At 42.4% G+C, this 27,796-nt stretch overlaps 1 protein-coding gene across 1 annotated transcript in view; it reads left to right on the forward strand.

Annotated features, from left to right (window-relative positions):
- Nucleotides 1-27,796, forward strand: part of LOC128660360 (phosphatidylinositol-binding clathrin assembly protein) — a 576,760-nt gene that overhangs the window by 379,859 nt on the left and 169,105 nt on the right. Inside the window, exon 14 of the mRNA XM_053714177.1 lies at nucleotides 17,256-17,387. Coding sequence (XP_053570152.1) covers nucleotides 17,256-17,387 — 132 coding nt within the window. The remainder of the gene's footprint in view (nucleotides 1-17,255; nucleotides 17,388-27,796) is intronic.

The following is a 27,796-nucleotide window of genomic DNA, read 5'->3' on the forward strand; positions in this document are numbered from 1 at the left end:
TTTTTTATGGCTATTTCCTCGGCTCGAAGAGTCTCTGAATTATCAGCCTTACATTGTGATTCTCCTTATTTGATTTTTCATTCGGATAAGGTAGTCCTGCGTACTAAACCTGGGTTCTTACCTAAGGTAGTTACTAACAGGAATATCAATCAAGAGATTGTTGTTCCTTCTTTATGCCCAAATCCTTCTTCAAAGAAGGAACGTCTACTGCACAACCTGGATGTAGTCCGTGCTCTAAAATTTTACTTACAGGCAACTAAGGAATTTCGACAAACGTCTTCTCTGTTTGTCATTTACTCTGGGCAGAGGAGAGGTCAAAAAGCTTCCGCTACCTCTCTTTCTTTTTGGCTTCGTAGCATAATTCGTTTAGCTTATGAGACTGCTGGACAGCAGCCTCCTGAAAGAATTACAGCTCATTCTACTAGAGCTGTGGCTTCCACTTGGGCCTTCAAGAATGAGGCCTCTGTTGAACAGATTTGCAAGGCTGCAACTTGGTCTTCGCTTCATACTTTTTCCAAATTTTACAAATTTGACACTTTTGCTTCATCGGAGGCTATTTTTGGGAGAAAGGTTCTTCAGGCAGTGGTTCCTTCTGTATAAAGAGCCTGCCTATCCCTCCCGTCATCCGTGTACTTTTGCTTTGGTATTGGTATCCCAGAAGTAATGATGACCCGTGGACTGATCACACTTAACAGAAGAAAACATAATTTATGCTTACCTGATAAATTCCTTTCTTCTGTAGTGTGATCAGTCCACGGCCCGCCCTGTTTTTATGGCAGGTAAATATTTTTTAATTTATACTCCAGTCACCACTTCACCCTTGGCTTTTCCTTTCTCGTTGGTCCTTGGTCGAATGACTGGGAGTGACGTAGAGGGGAGGAGCTATATGCAGCTCTGCTGGGTGAATCCTCTTGCACTTCCTGTTGGGGAGGAGTAATATCCCAGAAGTAATGATGACCCGTGGACTGATCACACTACAGAAGAAAGGAATTTATCATGTAAGCATAAATTATGTTTTCAGACCAATTTTGGATCTCAAAATTCTAAACAAGTTCCTCAGAGTACCATCATTCAAGATGGAGACTATTCGGACTATTCTACCTCTGATCCAGGAGGGTCGATATATGACTACCGTGGACTTAAAGGATGCGTATCTACACATCCCTATTCACAGAGATCATCATCAAGTCCTCAGATTCGCCTTTCTGGACAGGCATTACCAGTTTGTGGCCCTTCCCTTCGGGTTGGCCACGGCTCCCAGAATTTTCACAAAGGTGCTAGCGTCCCTTTTGGCGGTTCTATGACCGCGGGGCATAGCAGTGGCGCCTTATCTAGACGACATCTTAATTCAGGCGTCGACTTTCCAGCTAGCCAAGTCTCACACGGACATCGTGTTGGCTTTTCTGAGATCTCACGGGTGGAAGTTGAACATAAAAAAGAGTTCTCTCTTCCCTCTCACAAGAGTTTCCTTCCTAGGGACTCTGATAGACTCAGTAGAAATGAAAATATTTCTGACGGAGGTCAGAAAATCAAAACTCTTAACCACTTGCCGAGCTCTTCATTCCATTCCTCGGCCATCAGTGGCTCAGTGTATGGAGGTAATCGGACTCATGGTAGCGGCAATAGATATAGTTCATTTTGCCTGCCTACACCTCAGACCACTGCAACTATGCATGCTCAAACAGTGGAATAGGGATTATGCAGATTTATCTCCTCAACTGCATCTGGACCAGGAGACCAGAGACTCTCTTCTCTGGTGGTTGTCTCAGGACCACCTGTCTCAGGGAATGTGTTTCCGCAGGCCAGAGTGGCTCATAGTAATGACAGATGCCAGCCTGCTAGGCTGGGGTGCAGTCTGGAACTCCCTAAAAGCACTGGGCTTATGGTCTCGGGAGGAAACTCTTCTCCCGATAAACATTCTAGAACTGAGAGCGATATTCAATACGCTTCAGGCGTGGCCTCAGCTAGCTGCGGCCAAATTCATCAGATTTCAGTTGGACAACATCACGACTGTAGCTTATATCAACCATCAAGGAGGAACACGGAGTTCTCTAGCGATGATGGAGGTAACCAAAATAATCCGATGGGCGGAGGATCACTCTTGCCATCTCTCTGCAATCCATATCCCAGGGGTAGAGAACTGGGAGGCGGATTTCCTAAGTCGTAAGACTTTTCATCCGGGGGAGTGGGAGCTCCATCTGGAGGTATTTGCCCAGCTGACTCAGCTATGGGGCACACCAGAATTGGATCTGATGGCGCCCCGGCAGAACGCCAAACTTCCTCGTTATGGGTCCAGGTCCCGGGATCCCCAGGCGGTACTGATAGATGCTCTAGCAGTGCCCTGGTCCTTCAATCTGGCCTATGTATTTCCACCGTTTCCTCTCCTCCCACGTCTGGTTGCCAGAATCAAGCAGGAGAGAGCTTCAGTGATTCTGATAGCACCTGCGTGGCCACGCAGGACTTGGTATGCAGACCTAGTGGACATGTCATTGGTTTCACCGTGGACTCTGCCAATGAGGCAGGACCTTCTAATCCAAGGTCCTTTCAAGCATCCAAATCTAATTTCTCTGCGTCTGACTGCTTGGAGATTGAACGCCTGATTTTATCAAAGCGTGGTTTCTCTGAGTCGGTCATTGATACCCTGATTCAAGCTAGAAAGCCTGTAACCAGGAAAATCTATCATAAGATTTGGCGCAAATATTTTTATTGGTGTGAATCCAAGGGTTACTCGTGGAGTAAGATTAGGATTCCTAGAATATTGTCTTTTCTCCAAGAAGGATTGGAGAAGGGTTTATCAGCTAGCTCATTAAAAGGACAGATTTCTGCATTGTCTATTCTTTTACACAAGTGTCTGGCAGATGTCCCAGACGTTCAAGCGTTTAGTCAGGCTTTAATCAGAATCAAGCCTGTCTTCAAACCTGTTGCTCTGCCATGGAGCCTAAACGTAATTCTTAAAGTTCTTCAAGGGGTTCCGTTTCAACCTATGCATTCCATAGATATTAAGATTCTATCTTGGAAAGTTCTGTTTTTAGTAGCTATCTCTTCGGCTCGAAGAGTTTCTGATTTATCTGCTTTACAGTGTGACTCACCTTATCTTGTTTTCCATGCAGATAAGGTGGTTTTACGTACCAAACCTGGATTCCTTCCTAAGGTTGTTTCTAATAGGAATATTAATCGGGAAATTGTTGTTCCTTCGCTGTGTCCTAATCCTTCTTCAAAGAAGGAACGTCTGTTGCACAATCTTGATGTGGTTCGTGCTTTAAAGTTCTACTTACAAGCAACAAAAGATTTCCCTCAAACATCTTCATTGTTTGTTGTCTATTCTGGTAAGCGGAGAGGTCAAAAGGCTACGGCTACCTCTCTTTCTTTTTGGCTGAAAAGCATCATCCGTTTGGCTTATGAGACTGCTGGCCAGCAGCCTCCTGAAAGAATTACTGCTCATTCTACTAGAGCAGTGGCTTCCACATGGGCTTTTAAAAATGAGGCTTCTGTTGAACAGATTTGTAAGGCGGCGACTTGGTCTTCGCTTCATACTTTTTCCAAATTTTACAAATTCGATACTTTTGCTTCTTCGGAGGCTATTTTTGGGAGAAAGGTTCTACAAGCAGTGGTGCCTTCCGTTTAAGGTATCTGTCTTGTCCCTCCCTTCATCCGTGTCCTAAAGCTTTTTATTGGTATCCCACAAGTATGGATGAATCCGTGGACTCGATACATCTTACAAGGGAAAACATAATTTATGCTTATCTGATAAATTTATTTCTCTTGTGATGTATCAAGTCCACGGCCCGCCCTGTCTGTTTAAGACAGGTAGTATATTTCTCTTGTAAGATGTATCGAGTCCACGGATTCATCCTTACTTGTGGGATATTCTCCTCCCCTACAGGAAGTGGCAGAGAGAGCACCCACAGCAGAGCTGCCTATATAGCCTCCCCCCTTAGCTCCACCCCCCAGTCATTCTCTTTGCCTGCTTAACTGCTAGGAAGGAAAACAGACAAGGTGGTCTCCTTGCAAAAAATTCCTTATTTTATTGTTTACAAAAGGAACAGGAACAAACAAAGTCACAATGTTTCGGGGCCGTGCCCCTTAATCATGTGATTAAGGGGCACGGCCCCGAAACGTTGTGACTTTGTTTGTTCCTGTTCCTTTTGTATACAATAAAATAAGGAATTTTTTGCAAGGAGACCACCTTGTCTGTTTTCCATATCATTGCTAGCAAGTTGGCAGTTACTTGCACCGGTCTCCTGCTTACTGGGTTCCTGTGCTGGATACTACTGTGCTTTTAACTGCTAGGAAGGGCAAAGAGGAGTGTGGTGACAAAAATGTTAGGTTTTTATTTTCTCAAGCAAAAGTTTGTTATTTTTAAATGGTACCGGTGTGTACTATTTACTCTCTGGCAGAAAAGGGATGAAGATTTCTTCAAGGAGGATGATAATCTTAGCATTTTGTAAGTAAGATCCACTGCTGTTCTCACAAGGGCTGAAGAGTACAGGAAAACTTCAGTTGGGGGAACAGTTTGCAGGCTAAACTGCATTAAGGTATGTTCAGTCTATTTTTTTCTAGACAGAATATGTTAATTCTAGAAAAGGCTGGCAATATCCCCATGAGGGAAGGGTAAGCTGTATTCAGACACTTGTATAGGAATCTCAGCTTGCATGAAGGGCTCATTAGTTACTGGTGACACTGTTTGGTAAAAACGTTTTTGTTTATTCAGTGAATGATGCAATTATAACGTTTTTTTGAAGGGACTAAAGGGGTCATTGTGGCTTGTTTTTGAGTTTTCTAACCCACATGGTTAATTTAGAGACACTCTAGTGTTTGTCTGTTAGGCCTCAAAACATTGAGTGAGGTGGGAGGGGCCTATTTTCGCGCCTCAGTTGTGCAGTTTCTTTTCCTCTGAGACTTCTAAATGCTTCTCCAGAGGTTCCTGCCATGTTTGAGGACTGTAAAAGAAGTTTTTTACCCCACAAATTGTTCTGAAGGGCAGGTAGGAGCCACAGCAGAACTGTGGCTAAGTGCTGAAAGTCTTTTTTACTGGTTTTGATGTTTTTTCAATCCGGTTTTGCCATTAAGGGGTTAATTGTTTATTTGCATAGCTGTGCAAAGTTACTAAGGTTATATGATACTACTGTAAAAATTTCGTTATGTTTACTGCTTTTTTACACTGTTTTGTAGAATTTGTGCAGCTTTTTTTCTCTTAAAGGCACAGTACCGTTTTATTTCTAAGTGTTATTTACTTTGATTACAGTGTTTTCCAAGCTTGCTTGTTACATTACTAGCCTGTTTAACATGTCTGACACCAAGGAAAATCCTTGTTCAATATGTTTGGAAGCCATTGTGGTACCCCTTCTTAGAATGTGTCCCAATTGTACTGATATGTCTAAACTATAAAGAACATATATTAGCACTTAAAAATAGAGCAATAGACGATTCTCAGTCAGAAGTAAATGAAGGTTTAGCATCTAGCTCTCCCCAAGTGTCACAACCAGTAACGCCCGCACAAGTGACATTTATTTTACAAGACATGGCCACAGTTATGAATACAACCCTCACAGAGGTTGTATCCTGACTGCCTGATTTTCAAGGAAAGCGGGACAGCTCTGGGTTAAGGAAAAATGCTGAGCAGTCTGACGCTTTTGTAGCTGTATCTGATATGCCCTCACAATGCTCTGAGGTAGGGGTGAGGGATTTGTTATCTGAGGGAGAAATTTGTGATTCAGGAAAGACGCTTCCTCAGACAGATTCTGATATGACGGCCTTTAAATTTAAGCTTGAACACCTCCGCTTATTGCTCAGGGAGGTATTAGCGGCTCTAATACCCTATAGTGGTCCCAGAGAAATTGTGTAAGATGGATAAATACTTAGAGGTTCCTGTTTACACTGATGTTTTTCCCAGTCCCTAAGAGGATTGTGAATGTTATTGCTAAGGAGTGGGATAGACCAGGTATTCCGTTCATTGCCCCCCTGGTTTTAAGAAAATGCTTCCCATATCTGACACTATGCGGGACTCGTGGCATACAGTTCCTAAGGTGGAGGGAGCTATTTCTACTGTCTAAGCGTACAACTATACCTATTGAAGTCAGTTGTGCTTTCAAAGATCCTGTGGATAAAAAATTAGAGGGTCTCCTGAAGAAAATTTTTGTTCATCAAGGTTTTCTTCTTCAACCTATTGCGTGCATTGTTCCTGCTACTACTGCAGCTGCTTTCTGGTTTGAGGCTCTAGAAGAGGCTCTTCAGATGGAGACTCCATTAGAAGAAATTTTGGACAGAATTAAGGCCCTTAAATTGGCTAATTCTTTTATTACAGATGCCGCTTTCCAACTGGCTAAATTAGCGGCAAAGATTTCAGGTTTTGCCATTTTAGCACGCAGGGCGTTATGGCTTAAATCCTGGTCTGCTGATGTGTCATCTAAACTAAACTTTTGAACATCCCTTTCAAAGGAAAGACCCTATTCGGGCCTGAACTGAAAGAGATTATTTCAGACATCACTGGAGGGAAAGGTCATGCCCTCCCTCAGGATAGATCAAATAAGATGATGACCAAACAAAATAATTTTCGTTCCTTTTGGAATTTGAAGAGTGGTCCCGCTTCAGCTTCCTCTGCTGCAAAGCAAGAGGGGAATTTTGCCCAATCCAAGTCAGTCTGGAGACCTAACCAGGTTTGGAACAAGGGTAAACAGGCCAAGAAGCCTGCAGCTGCCTCCAAGACAGCATGAAGGGGTAGCCCCCGATCCAGGACCGGATCTAGTAGGGGGCAGACTCTCTCTTTTCGCTCAGGCTTGGGCAAGAGATGTTCACGATCCCTGGGTTTTAGAAATTGTGTCCCAGGGATATTTTCTGGAATTCAAAGGCTCTCTTCCAAGGGGGACTTTTCACATTTCTCGATTGTCTGTAAACAGACAAAGAGAGAGGCTTTCTTACGCTGTGTAGAAGACCTACATACCATGGGGGTGATCCGCCCAGTCCCAAAAGAGGAACAGGGGCTAGGTTTTTACTCTAACCTGTTTGTGGTTTCCAAAAAAGAGGGAACTTTCAGATCAATCTTGGATCTCAACATTCTAAATAAGTTCCTCAAAGTTCCATCATTCAAGATGGAGACCATTCGGACTATTCTGCCTCTGATCCAGGAGGGTCAATATATGACCACTGTGGACTTAAAGGATGCGTATCTAAACATCCCTATTCACAGAATTTTCACAAGGGTGCTAGGGTCCCTTCTGGCGGTTCTACGACCACGGGGCATAGCAGTGGCGCCTTATCTAGACAACATCTTATTTCAGGCTTCAACTTTCCAGCTATGCAAGTCTCACACGGACATTGTGTTGGCTTTTCTGAGATCTCACGGGTGGACGGTGAACATAAAAAAATAGTTCTCTCTTCCCTCTTATAAGAGTTTCCTTCCTAGGGACTCTGATAGACTCGGTAGAAATGAAAATATTTCTGATGGCGGTCAGAAAATCAAAGCTCTTAACCACTTGCCGAGCTATTCATTCTATTCCTCGGCAATGGACATAGTTCCTTTTGCCCGCCTACACCTCAGACCACTACATCTATGCATGCTCAAACAGTGGAATGGGGATTATGCAGATTTGTCTCCTCAACTGCATCTGGACTAGGAGACCAGATGCAGAGTGGCTCATTGTAACGACAGATACTGCTAGGCTGGGATGCAGTCTGGAACTCCCTGAAAGCACAGGGCTTATGGTCTCGGGAGGAATCTCTTCTCCCGATAAATATTCTAGAACTGAGAGCGATATTCAATGCGCTTTAGGCGTGGCCTCAGCTTGCTGCGGCCAAATTCATCAGGTTTCAGTCGGACAACATCACGACTGTAGCTTATATCAATCAAGGAGGAACAAGGAGTTCTCTAGCGATGATGGAGGTAACCAAAATAATCCGATGGGCAGAGGATCACTCTTGCCATCTCTCAGCAATCCACATACCAGGAGTAGAGAACTGGGAGGCAGATTTCCTAAGTCGTTAGACTTTTCATCTGGGGGAGTGGGAACTCCATCCGGAGGTATTTGCCCAGCTGATTCAGCTATGGGGCACACCAGAATTGGATCTGATGGCGTCCTGTCAGAATGCAAAACTTTCTCGTTATGGGTCCAGGTCCCGGGATCCCAAGGCGGTACTGATAGATGCTCTAGAAGTGCCTTGGTCCTTCAATCTGGTCTATGTATTTCCTCTCCTTCTACGTCTGGTTGCCAGAATAAAGCAGGAGAGAGCTTCGGTGATTCTGATAGCACCTGCGTGGCCACGCAGGACTTGGTATGCAGACGTAGTGGACATGTCCTCTGTTGTACCATGGACTCTGCCAATGAGACAGTACTTCTAATCCAAGGTCTCTTCACGCATCCAAATCTAATTTCTCTGCGTCTGACTGCTTGGAGATTGAACGCCTGATTCTATCAAAGCGTGGTTTCTCTGAGTCGGTCATTGATACCCTGATTGAGCTAGAAAGCCTGTCACCAGGAAGATCTATCATAAGATTTGGCGCAAATATCTTTATTGGTGTGAATCTAAAGGTTACTCGTGGAGTAAGATTAGGATTCCTAGAATATTGTCTTTTCTCCAAGAAGTTTTGGAGAAGGGATTATCAGATAGTTCCTTATAAGGACAAATATCTGCTTTGTCTATTCTTCTACACAAACGTCTGGCAGATGTCCCAGACATTCGAGCATTTAGTCAGGCTTTGGTCAGAATCAAGCCTGTATTTAAACCTGTTGCTCCGCCATGGAGCCTAAATTTAGTTCTTAAAGTTCTTCAAGGGGTTCCGTTTGAACCTATGCATTCCATGGATATTAAGCTTCTATCTTGGAAAGTTTTGTTTTTAGTAGCTATCTCTTCGGCTCGAAGAGTTCCTGAGCTATATATGCTTTACAGTGTGATTCCCCTTATCTTATTTTCCATGCATATAAGGTGGTTTTGCGTACCAAACCTGGGTTTCTTCCTAAGGTTGTTTCTTATAAGAATATCAATCAAGAGATTGTTGTTCCTTCACTGTGTCCTAATCCTTCTTCAAAGAAGGAACGTCTGTTGCACAATCTTGATGTGGTTCATGCTTTAAAGCAACTAAAGATTTCCGTCAAACATCTTCATTGTTTGTTGTTTATTCTGGTAAGCGGAGAGGTCAGAAGGCTACGGCTACCTCTCTTTCCTTTTGGCTGAAAAGCATCATCCGTTTGGCTTATGAGACTGCTGGCCAACAGTCTCCTGAAAGAATTACTGCTCATTCTACTAGAGCTGTGGCTTCCACATGGCTTTTAAAAATGAGGCTTCTGTTAAACAGATTTGTAATGCTGCGACTTGGTCTTCGTTTCATACTTTTTCCAAATTTTCCAAATTTGATACTTTTGCTTCTTCGGAGGCTATTTTTGGGAGAACGGTTCTACAAGCAGTGGTGCCTTCCGTTTAAGGTCCCTGTCTTGTCCCTCCCTTCATCCGTGTCCTAAAGCTTTGGTATTGGTATCCCACAAGTAAGGATGAATCCGTGGACTCGATACATCTTACAAGAGAAAACATAATTTATGCTTACCTGATAAATTTATTTCTCTTGTGATGTATCGAGTCCACGGCCCACCCTGTTTATTAAGACAGGCATATATATTTTTATTTTTAAACTTTCAGTCACCACTGCACCCTATAGTTTCTCCTTTTTCTTCCTAGCCTTCGGTCGAATGACTGGGGGGGTGGAGCTAAGGGGGGAGCTATATAGGTAGCTCTGCTGTGGGTGCTCTCTATGCCACTTCCTGTAGGGAAGGAGAATATCCCACAAGTATGGATGAATCCATGGACTCGATACATCACAAGAGAAAGAAATTTATCAGGTAAGCATAAATTCTGTTTTTCATTCAAGATTCAGACGGCGACTATAAAAATGAGCTGTAGAGTTGGATTTTTTTTTTTTAAATCTAATACTGTTGCGGTTTCATATCGCGGCGATTAATCGCGTTATGCGGTTAATTGTGCAGCCGTAATGTGTGTGTGTGTGTGTATATATAATATATATATAAGTGTAGTGTAATATACATATTGAATCTACTGGGCAATAAATGAATAAGGGATTGATGGACAGTTGGAAGGATTTAAGCTCTAGTATGTATGAGTTGTTTTGTCTCCCCCTAGTGGACTATAGTGTAATTCCCACATGTGATGTCTCATGGACTCTCACCATCATGAAAGAAATTAATTTTTCAGGTAAGCATAAATTTGGTTTTCGTTCTGTTTCCGTTAAAGGAATGATCTCTGAGGCTATGTTCTACAGAAAGCTTATTACTGTTTGTAATGTTCTAATAGCATCAGGATGAGTGATTTTTTTTCAGAACTGCTTGCTTTAGTTGCTTGGATCTTTTACAATTCTTATTACTTGAGAAAAAGCCTGTTGTTTGTTGGCTGATGGTTAATTCCATCAGGGCTGTAGCTTCTAATGTTCCTGCCATCATAGAACTCTTTTGGTATAGTTGTGTAAATCAACCATTTGTTTTCTTTTACAAGATATGACGAGTCCACGGATTTCATCCTTACTTATGGGATATCGCCTCCTGGTCAGCAGGAGGAGGCAAAGAGCTCCACAGCAGAGCTGCATAAATAGCTCCTCCCTTCCCCCCAACCCAGTCATTCTCTTTGCCTGTGTTAGTAGATAGGAGTGAGGTAAAGTGAGGTGTTAGTTTGAGTTTTTTATTTTAAATAGTGCAGATGGTACTATTTTTCTACAGAGAAGCATCTGAAGATAGCCTGATAGATTATGGGAACTAGTGGATTTTAGTCTCACTGCGCCTCCCACAACTGTGCTGCTTCTCTGTGTGCGGTCATAGAATATTGACTAAGACCCTTATACCTTACAGGACCTCAGGAGGAAGAGTGGACCTTGTGATACTGTAAGATTTACATGCTGTTCGTCAGCATGGAGGTAAGTACAGTCCTTTGTTTTCTGGGGCGCTGCAACATATCCCAGAACTGACTGTACTATGCCATTTTTTATACTGTTAGGGGCTCGGTAAGGGCTTCCCTGGGTAGCATGTGTGGGCTGTCTTTTTATTAGAAGGGGATCCCAACATGTTAAAATTTTTCCAGCTCATCTGGTAGATCAGTTAAACTTAGATGCACTGGGAGCTGCGTTGGACACAGTTGCTGACGCAACGGGCGAGTCACTGTTTATTTGCGTAGTTCACTACATGTCCTATGATTACTAGAGGACCTTGTGAATGGAGGCTGACGCTGGGAGTATTACTGAAGTCGGATAGAGATAACATAACTTTCTATCTGGCTCCAGTATATGGCGGTATTCAGTTGTTGTTTCCGGGCTTGTTGTGTACGCCCACGCAGGGCGGGGCTAACTTTCGCGCCTAAAGCCACGCAGTCAGTTCTTACTGAGGACAGTTTCTTACGGCTCCTAAGTATAAACAAGTAACCTTAGGCACGCCGTTGTTTAGCGGAGACTTCTTGGTCAGTAGAGTCAGGTAGGAGCCGCAGCAGAGGTGACAGAAAATGTTTGTGTATAAAAATTTGAATATATATATTATACTCAAAAGGGGTATTTTGATAGTTGATATAACTGTTTGTTTCTTAAAGATACAGTGCACGCGTTGTTTATTAGTCATACGTTTCACTACTTATTGTTAGAGACACGATCAAGGTAGCTTTTCATTTCTGTTAACATAGATGATCTTGAACACACTACATGTCATATGTGTCTAGATGCCATTGTGGAACCCCCGGTTACACTTTGTCCCTCATGTATAGAAAGGGCTTTACAGTGTAAAGAACAAATTTTCTTTAATAAGGATATAACTGATGATTGTCCTCAGACTGATGAAAGTCAGGGTATGTTGCGCAATTCTCCCCAAGCGTCACAGCCTTTAAAGCCCGCACAGGGGACGCCATCTTCTTCAACGGCGTCTGCTTCATTTACTCTGCAGCATATGGCTGCAGTTATGTCATCCACTCTTACAGAAGTTTTATCTAAGTTGCCTATACTACAGGACAAACGTAGTAGAAAAGAGACCTAGGTGGGCCATGCGACTTCTGATTCTTTGATGGCGATCTCCGATGTACCCTCCCAGGGCTCTGAGGTGGGGGAGGGTAGGGAGACTTTGTCTGAAGGGGAACTGTCTGACTCAGGTAGTGCATTACCTCAGACAGATTCGGACGTGATGTCCTTCAGATTTAAGCTTGAACACCTCCGCCTGTTGCTGCGGTAGGTTTTAATGACTCTGGACGACTTTGACTCTATTGTGGTCCCTCCAGAGAAATTGTGTAAGATGGACAAGTATTTAGAGATTCCATCTTATTCTGACGTTTTTCCAGTTCCTAAGAGAATTTCGGAAATTATTACTAGGGAATGGGAAAGACCGGGTATCCCGTTTTTACCTTTCCCTATTTTTAAGAAGATGTACCCTATACCTGACAACGTTCGGGACTCTTGGCAAACGATCCCTAAGGTGGAGGGAACTATTTCTACCCTGGCTAAGCGTACGACTATCCCTATTGAGGACAGTTGTGCTTTCAAAGACCCTATGGATAAAAAGTTGGAGGGTCTTCTAAAGAAGCTATTTGTTCATCAAGGGTTTCTTTTACAACCAACGGCCTGCATTGTACCAATCACAACTGCGGCTGCCTTTTGGTTTGACGCCTTAGAAGATTCTCTTAAGACTGAGACTTCTTTAGAGGAAATAATGGATAGAATTAAGGCACTTAAGCTGGCTAATTCTTTTGTTACGGATGCCGCCTTTCAGATTGCCAAATTGGCGGCTAAGAGTGCAGGATTTGCTATTCTAGCGCGCAGAGCCTTATGGTTAAAATCTTGGTCTGCGGATGTATCCTCTAAATCCAAACTTTTGTCTATTCCTTTCAAGGGAAAGACCCTATTCGGGCCTGACTTGAAAGAGATCATTTCTGACATTACGGGAGGTAAGGGTCACCTCCTACCTCAGGATAAAACATCTAAGCAGAGGGGTAGACAGAGTAAGTTTCGTTCCTTTCGAAATTTCAAGGGAGTCCCCTCTTCCTCTTCCGCTAAACAGGAAGGGAATTTTGCACAAGCCAAGTCCGTCTGGAGACCCAACCAGGTTTGGAACAAGGGTAAACAACCCAAGAAGCCCGCTGCATCTCCCAAGACAGCATCAAGGGGCGGCCCCTGATCTGGGACCGGATCTAGTAGGGGGCAGACTTTCTCTCTTTGTCCAGGATTGGATAAGAGACGTTCAGGATCCCTGGACACTAGACATTGTGTCTCAAGGGTATCAGAGTTCAAAAATTCCTTCCCAAGGGGAAGGTTTCTTCTTTTACGATTGTCTGTAGACCAGATAAAAAGAGAGGCGTTCTTACGTTGTATAAAAGACCTCTCCACTATGGGAGTAATTTGTACCATTCCAAAACAGGGGCAGGGGTTTTACTCAAACCTTTTCGATCTCAGAATCCCATACTTCAAGATGGAGACTATTAGGACAATTCTTCCATTGATCCAGGAGGGTCAATATATTACTACCGTGGACTTAAAGGATGCATATCTTCATATACCTATCCACATAGATCATCACCAGTACCTAAGGTTTGCCTTCCAGAACAAACATTTTCAGTTCGTTGCTCTTCCTTTCGGGCTGGCCACGGCACCCAGGAACTTCACGAAGGTTCTAGGGTCTCTGCTGGCGGTTCTCAGGCAGCGGGGCATTGCAGTAGCGCCTTATCTGGACGATATTCTGATCCAGGCGTCGTCTTATCAGCTGACAAAGTCTCATACCGACATTGTTCTATCTTTTCTAAGGACTCATGGGTGGAAGGTGAATCTAGAAAAGAGTTCACTAATCCCACAGACAAGGGTTCCTTTCCTGGAAACTCTAATAGACTCTGTATCCATGAAAATCTTTTTGACGGAGGTCAGAAAGCTAAAGATTCTGAATACATGTCGATCCCTTCAGTCCAATCCTCGGCCATCAGTGGCTTAGTGCATGGAGGTAATTGGATTGATGGTGGCGGCAATGGACATCATTCCGTTTGCTTGTTTTCATCTTAGACCTCTACAACTGAGCATGCTCAGACAGTGGAATGGAGATTATGCAGATTTGTCTCCTCAGATAGATCTGGATTGGGAGACAAGGGACTCTCTTCTTTGGTGGTTGTCGCCGGGTCATCTGTCCCAAAGGACGTGCTTCCACAGACTCACATGGGTGATAGTAACAACGGACGCCAGTCTAATAGGATGGGGAGCTGTCTGGAATTCCCTGAAGGCTCAGGGTGTGTGGACTCGGTCGGAGTCTCTACTTCCAATCAATATTCTGGAGTTGAGAGCAATATTCAATGCACTTCAGGCTTGGCCGCAGTTGGCTTCGGACAAATTCATCCGATTTCAGTCGGACAACATCACGACTGTGGCTTACATCAATCATCAGGGAGGAACAAGGAGTTCCTTAGCGATGACAGAAGTATCCAAGATAATTCGGTGGGCGGAGGCTCACTCTTGTTATTTGTCAGCAATCTACATCCCAGGAGTGGACAACTGGGAAGCAGATTTTTGAGCAGACAGACGTTTCATCCGGGGGAATGGGAACTCCATCCGGAGGTCTTTGCCACTCTGATTCTCAGATGGGGCAGACCGGAGCTGGATCTTATGGCATCTCGTCAGAATGCCAAGCTCCCGAGATACGGATCCAGGTCCAGGGATCCTCAGGCCGAACTGATAGATGCCTTGGCAGTGCCTTGGTCATTCAACCTAGCTTATGTGTTTCCACCGTTTGCTCTTCTTCCTCGGGTGATTGCTGGAGTCAAACAGGAGAGGGCTTCTGTGATTCTTATCGCTCCTGAGTGGCTTCGCAGGACTTGGTATGCCGATCTGGTGGACATGTCATCTCTGCCACCGTGGAAGCTTCCATTGAGGCAGGACCTTCTCATTCAGGGACCCTTCCATCATCCGAATCTAATTTCTCTGCAGCTGACTGCTTGGAGATTGAACGCTTGATTTTATCTAAGCGAGGGTTCTCTGATTCGGTCATTGATACCTTGATTCAGGCACGTAAGCCTGTTACTAGAAAGATTTACCATAAGATATGGCGTAAATATCTTTATTGGTTTGAATCCAAGGGTTACTCATGGAGTAAGATAAGGATTCCTAGGATTTTGTCCTTTCTCCAAGGATTGGAGAAGGGGTTATCAGCAAGTTCCTTAAAGGGACAGATTTCTGCTTTATCTATTTTGCTACACAAACGTCTGGCAGATATTCCGGATGTTCAATCCTTTTGTCAGGCTCTGACTAGGATCAGGCCTGTGTTTAGACCTATTGCTCCTCCTTGGAGTTTGAATTTAGTTCTTAAGGTTCTTCAAGGGGTTCCTTTTCAACCTATGCATTCCATAGAAATTAAGTTGTTATCTTGGAAAGTTTTGTTTTTGGTTGCTATTTCTTCTGCTCACAGAGTTTCTGAGCTTTCGGCTCTACAATGTGATTCTCCTTACCTTATTTTTCATTCCGATAAGGTAGTGTTACGTACCAAACCTGGTTTTCTTCCTAAGGTTGTTTCCAACAAAAATATTAATCAGGAAATTATTGTTCCTTCATTGTGTCCCAATCCTTCTTCTAAGAAGGAGCGTCTGTTACAACTTGGACGTGGTCTGTGCCCTGAAGTTTTACTTGCAGGCGACTAAAGATTTTCGTCAATCATCTTCATTATTTGTTGTTTTTTCCGGAAAACATAGGGGCCAGAAAGCTATGGCTACCTCCCTTTCTTTTTGGCTGAAGAGTATCATCCGTTTTGCATATGAGACTGCTGGACAGCAGCCTCCTGAAAGAATTACAGCTCATTCTACTAGGGCTGTGGCTTCCTCATGGGCATTTTAAAATGATGCTTCAGTTGAACAGATTTGCAAGGCTTCAACTTGGTCGTCTCTTCACACTTTTTCCAAATTTTACAAATTTGATACTTTTGCCTCATCCGAGGCTGTTTTTGGGAGAAAGGTTCTTCAAGCAGTGGTGCCTTCCGTTTAGGTTCCTGTCTTGTCCCTCCCTTTCATCCGTGGACTCGTCATATCTTGTAAAAGAAAAGGAAACTTATGCTTACCTGATAAATTTATTTCTTTTATGATATGAGGAGTCCACGGCCCGCCCTGTCGTTTTCTAAGACAGGCTTTTATTTTTGTTTATCTTCAGTCACCTCTGCTCCTTGGCTTTTCCTTTCTTTTCCTAACTTCGGTCGAATGACTGGGTTGGGGGGGAAGGGAGGAGCTATTTATGCAGCTCTGCTGTGGAGCTCTTTGCCTCCTCCTGCTGACCAGGAGGCGATATCCCATAAGTAAGGATGAAATCCGTGGACTCGTCATATCGTAAAAGAAATAAATTTATCAGGTAAGCAAATTATTTCACAATTTCAGTGTGTTTGTGTTAGTGCAAACAGTATCTGGTAGAAAGTTGTTTTTGTGTCACAATGCCTCAAACCTAGGTAGGGCTATTTTTCTAAACTACACTTTCCTTAATATTATTTGGCATTGATACTGAACTACCAGTGCAGAATGATTTAAAAAACTTATTGGTAGCTTTGCATTTATAGGATGGTATAAAAACTCATGCTGTCATGTTTATCTCTTATCTGTCCTTTCAAGGGTGAAATAATTTCTCCAATTTGTTGACATGTGGCAACCTGCCCTAAAATGCCAGGAAACAGTAGATCACAAATACTCACCAATGTCGAATATGGTTCTTCTAGGATTGGGTGGGGGAAATCAGTATTCTCCCCAGGACCTATTTAATGGGCACACCACCCGGCTAAAATTTAGACCAATATTAACCTAAAATTAGGTGATATTTAAATTATTTAAACGCACAAATTATCATTCAATCAATTTCAGTAAATTATGCTTTCCAACAAAAAAAATTAGCATAGGTAACATTTTATAAATTAATAAAAGAAAATTTAATGATATTGCAAAGTATTACACTTCCTCCCGGTTAGTTGATAATGCTACCCAGCTGGTGAAATTTTCTGTGTAGGACACTTATCTGTAGGATTGGAACAGGTTTTTAACAATTCCTGGTTGCTATTCTATGCAATGTTTTGAGAAAGATCTTGCCTATCAACTACGAAATGTGGGGATTTTCTGTTGGTCTGTTTATCTTTCTGCATTTTTTGAGCAATGAGAGTATTGTATTTCTTCTAATAAAATATTTAATAAACTGAAAGATCATCGGTTTACATTCAGATCATGTTCATTATAGTTCTTAGCAAGTACCTGTTGAATTTCAATGTATTTCTTTTTCTTTTTTTCTCTTTTAGCAACCCAATTTGCAGATGATTTATTGCAACCATCAGCCTCCTTACACAACCAAAGGTCTACAACATGCTCTCAGCAAAGTGGAAAGATATTTGCAAATGATCTTGATTCCTCTCTAGCTAACCTGGTGGGAAGTATGTGATTTTTTTTTATACAAGCTTTATTTAAATATACAAAGTCAAAAAGAAAAAAGAATCAACACAATACATTGCTCTTATTTGTAGACAGTATGATTACAGTCAGACATAACAAGAATTTATAAACTATCTGGAAATCAGCAACCAACATTTTGAAGAAAGAGTTCAGCGCCAAGCAAAACCATCAGGAAACAGAGCACTGTTGCTGGGGCCAAGTGCCCCTGAGTTGATTTCTCATTAAGCTCCCCCCCCCTTATTCAGTGTCACAATTTTTAGCATTTTTGCTATCACTCCATTTAAACAGAAATAAAGCCTTGTTTTTTTTTTGTTTGTTTTTTTTTTTAACCTGTCAAAACTATATATTTTTAAGTAGACAAACTGAATGTATTAATCTAGGCCATTTTTGTATATTTCATGTCACTATTTTACTGCCAAATGCAAACATTTAAATATAAAATTATTTACATGCTGCTTGTGCAATCATGACACAAATTATTGTAAAAGCTTACACTCATCCCTACCATCTAAGGTACTGAGACAGTCTGCCAGTATGCAGTTTATTGTTTTTTAATCATCTTTTTTTATAATAAAAAAATTATGCAGTGTTGTGATCCTCCTCAACCCTTTCACCTCCCTGATTTCCCCCCAAATAGCTCTCTAACCCTCCCCCTCCTTCTAATAGCCTGCATCTTTGGTACTAGCAGCGGTCTGCCATTACCTAATTTATGGCTTTTTTCTTCTTAAACGGGAAGAGTCCACAGCTGCATTCATTACTTTTGGGAACTCAGAACCTGGCCACCAGGAGGAGGCAAAGACAACCCAGTCAAAGGCTTAAATAACTAACCCACTTCACTCATCCCCCAGTCATTCTTTGTCTTTCGTCACAGGAGGTTGGCAGAGAAGTGTCGGAAGATTTCTTTCATGTAATTGGCATGAGTCCATGAGCTAGTGACGTATGGGATATACAATCCTACCAGGAGGGGCAAAGTTTCCCAAACCTCAAAATGCCTATAAATACACCCCTCACCACACCCACAATTCCGTTTTGCAAACTTTGCCTCCTATGGAGGTGGTGAAGTAAGTTTGTGCTTGATTTTCTTCTGTGATATGCGCTTCTCAGCATTTTGTAGCCCGATTCCTCTTAGAGTACAGTGAATGTCAGAGGGACGTGAAGGGAGTATCTATCACCTATTGAATCCTATTGTTTTCCTCGCGGGAAATCTTTACATATGTTCTCTGTTTTCGGTCATAGAGATTCATTTCCTACCTCCCATTTCAGATTGACGATATACTCTCATATTCCATTACCTCTACTGATAACTGTTTCAGTACTGGTTTGGCTATCTGCTATATGTGGATGGGTGTCTTTCGGCAAGTATGTTTTTATTTCTTAAAGACACTCTCAGCTATGGTTTGGCACTTTATGTATTAATGTTAAGTTCTAAATATATGTATTGTACTTATATTTGCCATGAGTCAGGTTTATGTATATTTCTCTTGTAAGGTGTATCCAGTCCACGGATCATCCATTACTTGTGGGATATTCTCCTTCCCAACAGGAAGTTGCAAGAGGATCACCCACAGCAGAGCTGTCTATATAGCTCCTCCCCTAACTGCCACTCACCAGTCATTCTCTTGCAACTCTCGACAAGCATGGAAGCAGTAAGAGAGATGTGGTGAAATGTAGTTGATTTTTTCTTCAATTCAAAAGTTTGTTATTTTTAAATGGTACCGGAGTTGTACTATTTTGGTCCCAGGCAGAAAATAGAAGAAGAATCTGCCTGTGGTCTCTAATGATCTTAGCAGGTTGTAACTAAGATCCATTGCTGTTCTCACACATAACTGAAGAGAGAGGTAACTTCAGCTGGGGAATGGCGTGCAGGTTATCCTGCTATGAGGTATGTGCAGTTTAAATTTTTTCTAGAGGAATGTAAATGCTAGAAAATGCTGCTGATACCAGATTTATTTAAGGTAAGCCTGATTACAGTGATTTAATAGCGACTGGTATCATGCTTACTGTCAGAGGTAATACTCTTATTATTTTTTAATTCCTGTCATATAAAACGTTTACTGGGAGTGTTTAAACGTTTTTATATATGTTTTGGTGATAAAACTTTATTGGGGCCTAGTTTTTTTCCACATGGCTGGCTTAAATTTGGCTAGAAACAGTTTTCTTAGGCCTCACACTGTGTAGACATGAGTGGGAGGGGCCTAATTTAGCGCTTAATTGCGCAGTAACTTTTGCAGACTGAGACATCCAGCTTCCCTCAAGAAGTCTCCTGAATGCTATAGGACCTCTCTAAAGGGCTTTTAGGCTTTCCAAAGTCGTTTGTATGGAAAGGTAGGGCCACAGCAGAGCTGTGGCAGTTTGTTGTGACTGTTAAAAAACGTCTATATCGTTTTTTTGATCCGTTTTTTAAACTAAGGGGTTAATCATCCATTTGCAAGTGGGTGCAATGCTCTGTTAGCTTATTATACACACTGTAAAAATTTTGTTTGATTTACTGCTTTTTTTCACTGTTTTTCAAATTCTGACCTTTTTTATTTTTCTTAAAGGCACAGTACCGTTTTTATTTTTTGCTTGTTAACTTGCTTTAAAGTTTTTTCCAAGCTTGCTGGTCTCATTGCTAGTCTGTTTAAACATGTCTGACATAGAGGAAACTCCTTATTCATTATGTTTAGAAGCCATGGTGGAACCCCCTCTTAGAATGTGTACCAAATGTACTGATTTCACTTTAAGTAATAAAGACCATATTTTGTCTTTAAAAAATTTATCACCAGAGGAAGCTGACGAGGGGGAAGTTATGCCGACTAACTCGCCCCACGTGTCAGAACATTTAAATCCCGCTCAAGAGGCGCCAAGTACATTTAGCGCGCCCATGGCGTTTACTTTACAAGACATGGCGGCAGTCATGGATAATACACTGTCAGTGGCATTATCCAGACTACCTAGGTTACGAGGAAAGCGGGACAGCTCTGGAGTTAGAAGAAATACAGAGCATACTGACACTTTTGTAGCTATGTCTGATACCCCCTCACAATATGCAGAAGCTGAGGAAGGAGAGCTTCTTTCTGTGGGTGATTTTTCTGACTCAGGGAAGAGGATTCAACCTGATTCTGAAGTATCAACATTTAAATTTAAGCTTGAACACCTCCGCGTGTTGCTCAGGGAGGTTTTAGCTGCTCTGAATGACTGTGATACAATTGCAGTGCCAGAGAAATTGTGTAGATTGGATAAATACTATGCAGTACCTGTTTATACTGATGTTTTTCCAATACCTAAAAGGTTTACAGAAATTATTACTAAGGAATGGGATAGACCAGGTGTGCCGTTCTCTCCCCCTCCTATTATTAAGAAAATGTTTCCAATAGATGCCGCCACACGGGACTTATGGCAAACGGTCCCTAAGGTGGAGGGAGCAGTTTCTACACTAGCTAAGCGTACTACTATCCCTGTCGAGGACAGTTGTGCTTTCTTAGATCCAATGGATAAAAAATTAGAGGGTTACCTTAAGAAAATGTTTATTCAACAAGGTTTTATTCTACAGCCCCTTACATGCATTGCCCCAGTCACTGCTGCTGCGGCCTTCTGGTTTGAGTCTCTGGAAGAGGCTTTACAGGTAGAGACCCCATTGGATGATATACTTGACAAGCTTAGAGCACTTAAGCTAGCTAATTCTTTTTTTTCTGATGCCATTGTTCATTTGACTAAACTAACGGCTAAGAATTCTGGTTTTGCTATTCAGGCGCGTAGGGCGCTATGGCTTAAATCATGGTCAGCTGACGTTGCTTCAAAGTCTAAGCTGCTTAACATTCCCTTCAAGGGGCAGACCCTATTCTGGCCTGGTTTGAAGGAGATCATTTCCGATATCACTGGAGGAAAAGGTCATGCCCTTCCTCAGGATAGGTCCAAATCAAGGGCCAAACAGTCTAATTTTCGTGCCTTTCGAAACTTCAAGGCAAGTGCAGCATCAACTTCCTCTAATACAAAGCAAGAGGGAACTTTTGCCCAGTCCAAGTCGGTCTGGAGACCTAACCAGTCTTGGAACAAAGGTAAGCAGGCCAAAAAGCCTGCTGCTGCCTCTAAGACAGCATGAAGGATTGGCCCCCGATCCGGTAACGGATCTAGTAGGGGGCAGACTTTCGCTCTTCGCCCAGGCTTGGGCAAGAGATGTCCAGGATCCCTGGGCGTTGGAAATTGTATCCCAGGGATATCTTCTGGACTTCAGAGCTTCTCCTCCAAAAGGGAGATTTCACCTTTCACAATTATCTGCAAACCAGATAAAGAGAGAGGCATTTTTACACTGTGTTCAAGACCTCCTAGTTATGGGAGTGATCCACCCAGTTCCAAATTAGGAACAGGGACAAGGATTCTATTCAAATCTGTTTGTGGTTCCCAAAAAAGAGGGAACCTTCAGACCAATCTTAGATCTCAAGATCTTAAACAAATTTCTCAGGGGCCCATCATTCAAGATGGAGACTAATCGAACCATCCTACCTATGATCCAGGAGGGTCAATACATGACTACAGTGGATTTAAAGGATGCTTATCTTCACATTCCGATACACAAAGATCATCATCGGTTTCTCAGGTTTGCCTTCCTAGACAGGTATTACCAGTTTGTAGCTCTTCCCTTTGGGTTAGCTACAGCCCCAAGAATCTTTACGAAGTTTCTGGGGTCACTTCTGGCGGCCCTAAGGCCGTGGGGCATAGCAGTAGCCCCTTATTTAGACGACATTCTGATACAGGCGTCAAATTTCCAAATTGCCAAGTCTCATACGGACATAGTTCTGGCATTTCTGAGGTCGCATGGGTGGAAAGTGAACGAAGAAAGGAGTTCTCTATCCCCTCTCACAAGAATCTCCTTTCTGGGAACTCTAATAGATTCTGTAGAAATGAGGATTTACCTGACAGAGACCAGGTTATCAAAACTTCTAAATTCCTGCCGTGTTCTTTATTCCACTTCTCGCCCTTCGGTGGCTCAGTGTATGGAAGTAATCGGCTTAATGGTAGCGGCAATGGACATAATGCCGTTTGCTCGTCTACATCTCAGACCGCTGCAACTCTGCATGCTCAGTCAGTGGAATGGGGATTACAAAGATTTGTCCCCTCTACTAAATCTGGATCAAGAGACCAGGGATTCTCTTCTTTGGTGGCTATCTCGGGCCCATCTGTCCAAAGGTATGACCTTTCGCAGGCCAGATTGGACAATAGTAAAGACAGATGCCAGCCTTCTGGGCTGGGGGGCAGTCTGGAACTCCCTGAAGGCTCAGGGATCGTGGACTCAGGAGGAGACCCTCCTCCCAATAAACATTCTGTAACTAAGAGCGATATTCAATGTTCTTCAAGTTTGGCCTCAACTAGCGACAATGAGGTTCATCAGATTTCAGTCGGACAACATCACGACTGTGGCTTACATCAACCATCAAGGGGGAACAAGGAGTTCCCTAGCGATGTTGGAAGTTTCAAAGATAATTCGTTGGGCAGAGATTCACTCTTGCCACCTATCAGCTATCCATATTCCAGGTGTAGAGAACTGGGAGGCGGATTTTCTAAGTCGACAGACTTTTCATCCGGGGGAGTGGGAACTCCATCCGGAGGTATTTGTACAATTGGTTCAACGTTATGTGTTTCCACCGTTTCCTCTGCTCCTTCGTCTGATTGCCAAAATCAAGCAGGAGAGAGCATCGGTGATCTTGATAACGCCTGCGTGGCCACGCAGGACTTGGTATGCAGATCTGGTGGACATGTCATCCCTTCCACCATGGACTCTGCCTCTGAGACAGGACCTTCTTCTTCAGGGTCCTTTCAACCATCCATATCTAATTTCTCTGAGACTGACTGCCTGGAGATTGAACGCTTGATTTTATCAAAGCGTGGCTTCTCCGAGTCAGTTATTGATACCTTAATTCAGGCACGAAAGCCTGTCACCAGGAAAATCTATCATAAGATATGGCGTAAATATCTTTATTGGTGTGAATCCAAGGGTTACTCATGGAGTAAAGTCAGGATTCCCAGGATATTATCTTTTCTCCAAGAAGGATTGGAGAAAGGATTGTCAGCTAGTTCCTTAAAGGGACAGATTTCTGCTCTGTCTATTCTTTTGCACAAGCGTCTTGCGGATGTTCCAGACGTTCAGGCATTTTGTCAGGCTTTAGTTTAAACCTGTTGCTCCACCATGGAGTTTAAATTTGGTTCTTAAAGTTCTTCATGGGGTTCCGTTTGAACCTCTTCATTCCATAGATATCAAAATTTTATCTTGGAAAGTTTTATTTTTGGTAGCTATTTCCTCGGCTCGTAGAGTTTCCGAGTTATCTGCCTTACAATGTGATTCCCCTTATCTGATCTTCCATGCAGATACGGTAGTTTTGCGTACCAAACCTGGGTTTTTACCCAAGGTGGTATCTAATAAGAATATCAATCAGGAGATTGTTGTTCCGTCATTGTGTCCTAATCCTCCTTCAAAGAAGGAACGTCTATTACACAATCTTGACGTGGTTTGTGCTTTAAAGTATTATTTACAAGCTACTAAAGAATTTCGTCAAACATCTGCTTTGTTTGTTGTCTACTCTGGACAGAGGAAAGGCCAAAAGGCTTCGGCAACTTCTCTTTCGCTTTGGCTAAGAAGTATAATACGCTTAGCTTATGAGACTGCTGGCCAGCAGCCTCCTGAAAGGATTACAGCTCATTCTACTAGAGCTGTGGCTTCTACATGGGCCTTTAAAAATGAGGCTTCTGTTGAACAGATTTGCAAGGCGGCGACTTGGTCTTCGCTTCATACTTTTTCAAAATTCTATAAATTTGATACTTTTGCTTCTTCGGAGGCTATTTTTGGGAGAAAAGTTTTACAGGCAGTGGTTCCTTCCGTTTAAGGACCTGCCTTGTCCCTCCCTTCATCCGTGTACTTTAGCTTTGGTATTGGTATCCCACAAGTAATGGATGATCCGTGGACTGGATACACCTTACAAGAGAAAACATAATTTATGCTTACCTGATAAATTTATTTCTCTTGTGGTGTATCCAGTCCACGGCCCGCCCTGTCATTTTAAGGCAGGTATTTTTTAACTCTAAACTACTGTCACCACTGCACCCTATAGTTTCTCCTTTCTCTTGCTTGTCTTCGGTCAAATGACTGGTGAGTGGCAGTTAGGGGAGGAGCTATATAGACAGCTCTGCTGTGGGTGATCCTCTTGCAACTTCCTGTTGGGAAGGAGAATATCCCACAAGTAATGGATGATCCGTGGACTAGATACACCACAAGAGAAATAAATTTATCAGGTAAGCATAAATTATGTTTTCCCTTTGCAGACTATCAGTTTCAAAATTGGGAAAACATATTTAGGAAGTTATGTTCGGTGACGCAAATTCGCCATTTCGAGCGTCCAGGTTTCCTTGCACAAGGTTGCGTCTGCCATGACGCGAGTTGCATCATTTCCGGATGTTGGCACCAAAAAATTTCATTTTGCGTTGTGCGTCATACTTGGCGCCAAATAATATAATTATTTTAACCCCACTTCCTATATGTCTCTTGCTTTTTTTCTATGCTCAGAGGGCTATTGTGTTTGATTTTTATTCCCATTCCTGAAACTGCCATATAAGGAAATTGATCATTTTGCTTTATATGTTGTTTTTTTCTCTTACATTTGCAAGATGTTTCAATCTGATCCTGTCTCAGAAGTCAATGTTGGAACTCTGCTGCTGGATAACGGTTCTACCAAAGCTAAGTGCATTTGTTGTAAACTTGTGGAGGTTATATCTCCAGCTGTGGTATGTAACAGTTGTCAGGATAAACTTTTACATGCAGAAAATGTATCCATCATTAGTAGTTCACTACCTGTTGCTGTTCCCTCAACATCTAATGCACAAGATATACTTGTAAATTTAAAAGAATTTATTTCTGATTCTATACAGAAGGCTTTGTCTGCTATTCCGCCTTCAAATAAACGTAAAAGGTCTTTTAAAACCTCATAAAGTTGATGAAATTTCAAATGACCGACAACATACCGAATTATCCTTCTCTGATGAGGATCTATCTGGTACAGAAGATCATGCCTCAGATATTGACACTGACAAATCTTTTTATTTGTTTAAAATGGAGTATATTCGTTCTTTGTTAAAAGAAGTGTTGATTACATTGGATATTTAGGAAACTAGTCCTCTTGATATTAAAACTAGTAAACGTTTCAGTTCTGTTTATAAACCTCCTGTGGTTATTCCAGAGGTTTTTCCAGTTCCTGATGCTATTTCTGTTATGATTTCTAAGGAATGGAATAGGCCTGGTACTTCTTTTATTCCTTCTTCAAGGTTTAAAAAAATGTACCCTTTGCCAGCAGTTTCTTTAGAGTTTTGGGAAAAAATCCCTAAAGTTGATGGGGCTATCTCTACTCTTGCTAAACATACTACTATTCCTACGGAAGATAGTATTTCTTTTAAAGATCCTTTAGAAAGAAAACTTGAATCTTATCTAAGGAAAGCCTATTTATATGCTGGTCATCTTCTCAGGCCTGCAATTTATTTGGCTGATGTTGCAGCTGCATCAACTTTTTAGTTGGAACATTTAGCGCAACAAGAATTGGATTCTGATTTGTCTAGCATTGTTCGTTTACTCCAACATGCTAATCATTTTATCTGTGATGCTATTTTTGATATCATCAAAATTGATGTTAACTCTATGTCTTTAGCTATTTTAGCTAGAAGAGCTTTGTGGCTTAAATCTTGGAATGCTGACATGACTTCTAAGTCCAGATTGCTATCTCGTTCTTTCCAAGGTAATAAGTTATTTGGTTCTCAGTTGGATTCAATAATTTCAACTGTCACTGGGGGAAGGGAGTTTTTTTGCCTCAGGATAAAAGACCTAAGGGTAAATCTAAAGCTTCTAACCATTTTCGTTCCTTTCGACAAAATAAGGAACAGAAATCTAATCCTTCCCCCAAGGAATCTGCTTCCAATTGGAAGCCTTCCTCAAATTTAGAGGAAGCCAAACCATTTAAGAGATTAAAGCCAGCCTCCAAGTCCGCATGAAGGTGCGACCCTCATTCCAGCTCAACTGGTGGGGGGCAGATTAAGATTTTTTCAAAGATGTTTGGATCTATTCGGTCCAAAATCAACGGATTCAGGGTATTGTCTCTCAGGGGTACAGAATAGGATTCAGAGTAAGACTGCCTGTGAGAAGATTTTTTCTCTCATGCATTCCAGCAAACCCAGTAAAGGCTCAGGCTTTCCTAAAGTGTGTTTTAGACCTGGAGTTATCAGGGGTAATAATGCCAGTTCCGTTTCAGGAACAGGGTCTGGGGTTTTATTCAAATCTAAGGACTATTCTGCCTTTTGTTCAGCAAGGGCATTATATGTCCACAATAGACTTACAGGATGCATATCTTCATATTCCGATTCATCCGGATCACTATCGGTTCCTGAGCTTCTCTTTTCTAGACAAGCATTACCAATTTGTTGCTCTTCCTTTTGGCCTAGCGACAGCTCCAAGAATCTTTTCAAAGGTTCTCGGTGCCCTACTCTCTGTAATCAGAGAGCGGGGTATTGCGCTGTTTCCTTATTTGGATGATATCTTGGTACTTGCTCAGTCTTTACGTTCTGCAGAATCTCACACGAATCAACTAGTGTTGTTTCTTCAAAGACATGGTTGGAGGATCAATTTACCAAAAAGTTTTTTGATTTGTCAGACAAGGGTAACCTTTTTAGGTTTCCAGATAGATTGTGTCCATGACTCTGTCATTAACAGATAAGAGTCGATTAAAATGGGTTTCAGCTTGTCGGAACTTTCAGTCTCAATCATTCTTTTCAGTAGCTATGTGCATGGAAGTTTTAGGTCTCATGACTGCAGCATCGGACGCGATCCCCTTTGCTCATTTTCATATGAGACCTCTCCAGCTTTGTATGCTGAACCAATGGTGCAGGGATTATACAAGGATATCACAATTAATATCCTTAAATCACAATGTACGACTTTCTCTGACTTGGTGGTTAGATCACCATCGTATAATTCTAGGGGCCTCTTTCGTTCGTCCAACCAGGACTGTAATCACAACAGATGCAAGTCTTTCAGGTTGGGGGGCTGTTTGGGGATCTCTGACAGCGCAAGGGGTTTGGAAATCTCAAGAGGCGAGATTACCAATAAATATTTTGGAACTCCGTGCGATTCTCAGGGCTCTTCAGTTTTGGCCTCTGTTGAAGAGAGAACCGTTCATTTGTTTTCAGACAGACAATATCACAACTGTGGCTTATGTCAATCATCAGGGTGGGACTCACAGTCCCCAAGCTATGAAAGCTTGGGCGGAATCCAGCTCCTGTCTAATTTCTGCTGTTCATCTCCCAGGTATAGACAATTGGGAAGCGGATTACCTCAGTCGTCAGATTTTACATCCAGGGGAGTGGTCTCTCCACCCAGAGG

This window comes from Bombina bombina, chromosome 1 (genome assembly GCF_027579735.1).
Source record: "Bombina bombina isolate aBomBom1 chromosome 1, aBomBom1.pri, whole genome shotgun sequence".
Lineage (NCBI taxonomy): Eukaryota > Metazoa > Chordata > Amphibia > Anura > Bombinatoridae > Bombina > Bombina bombina.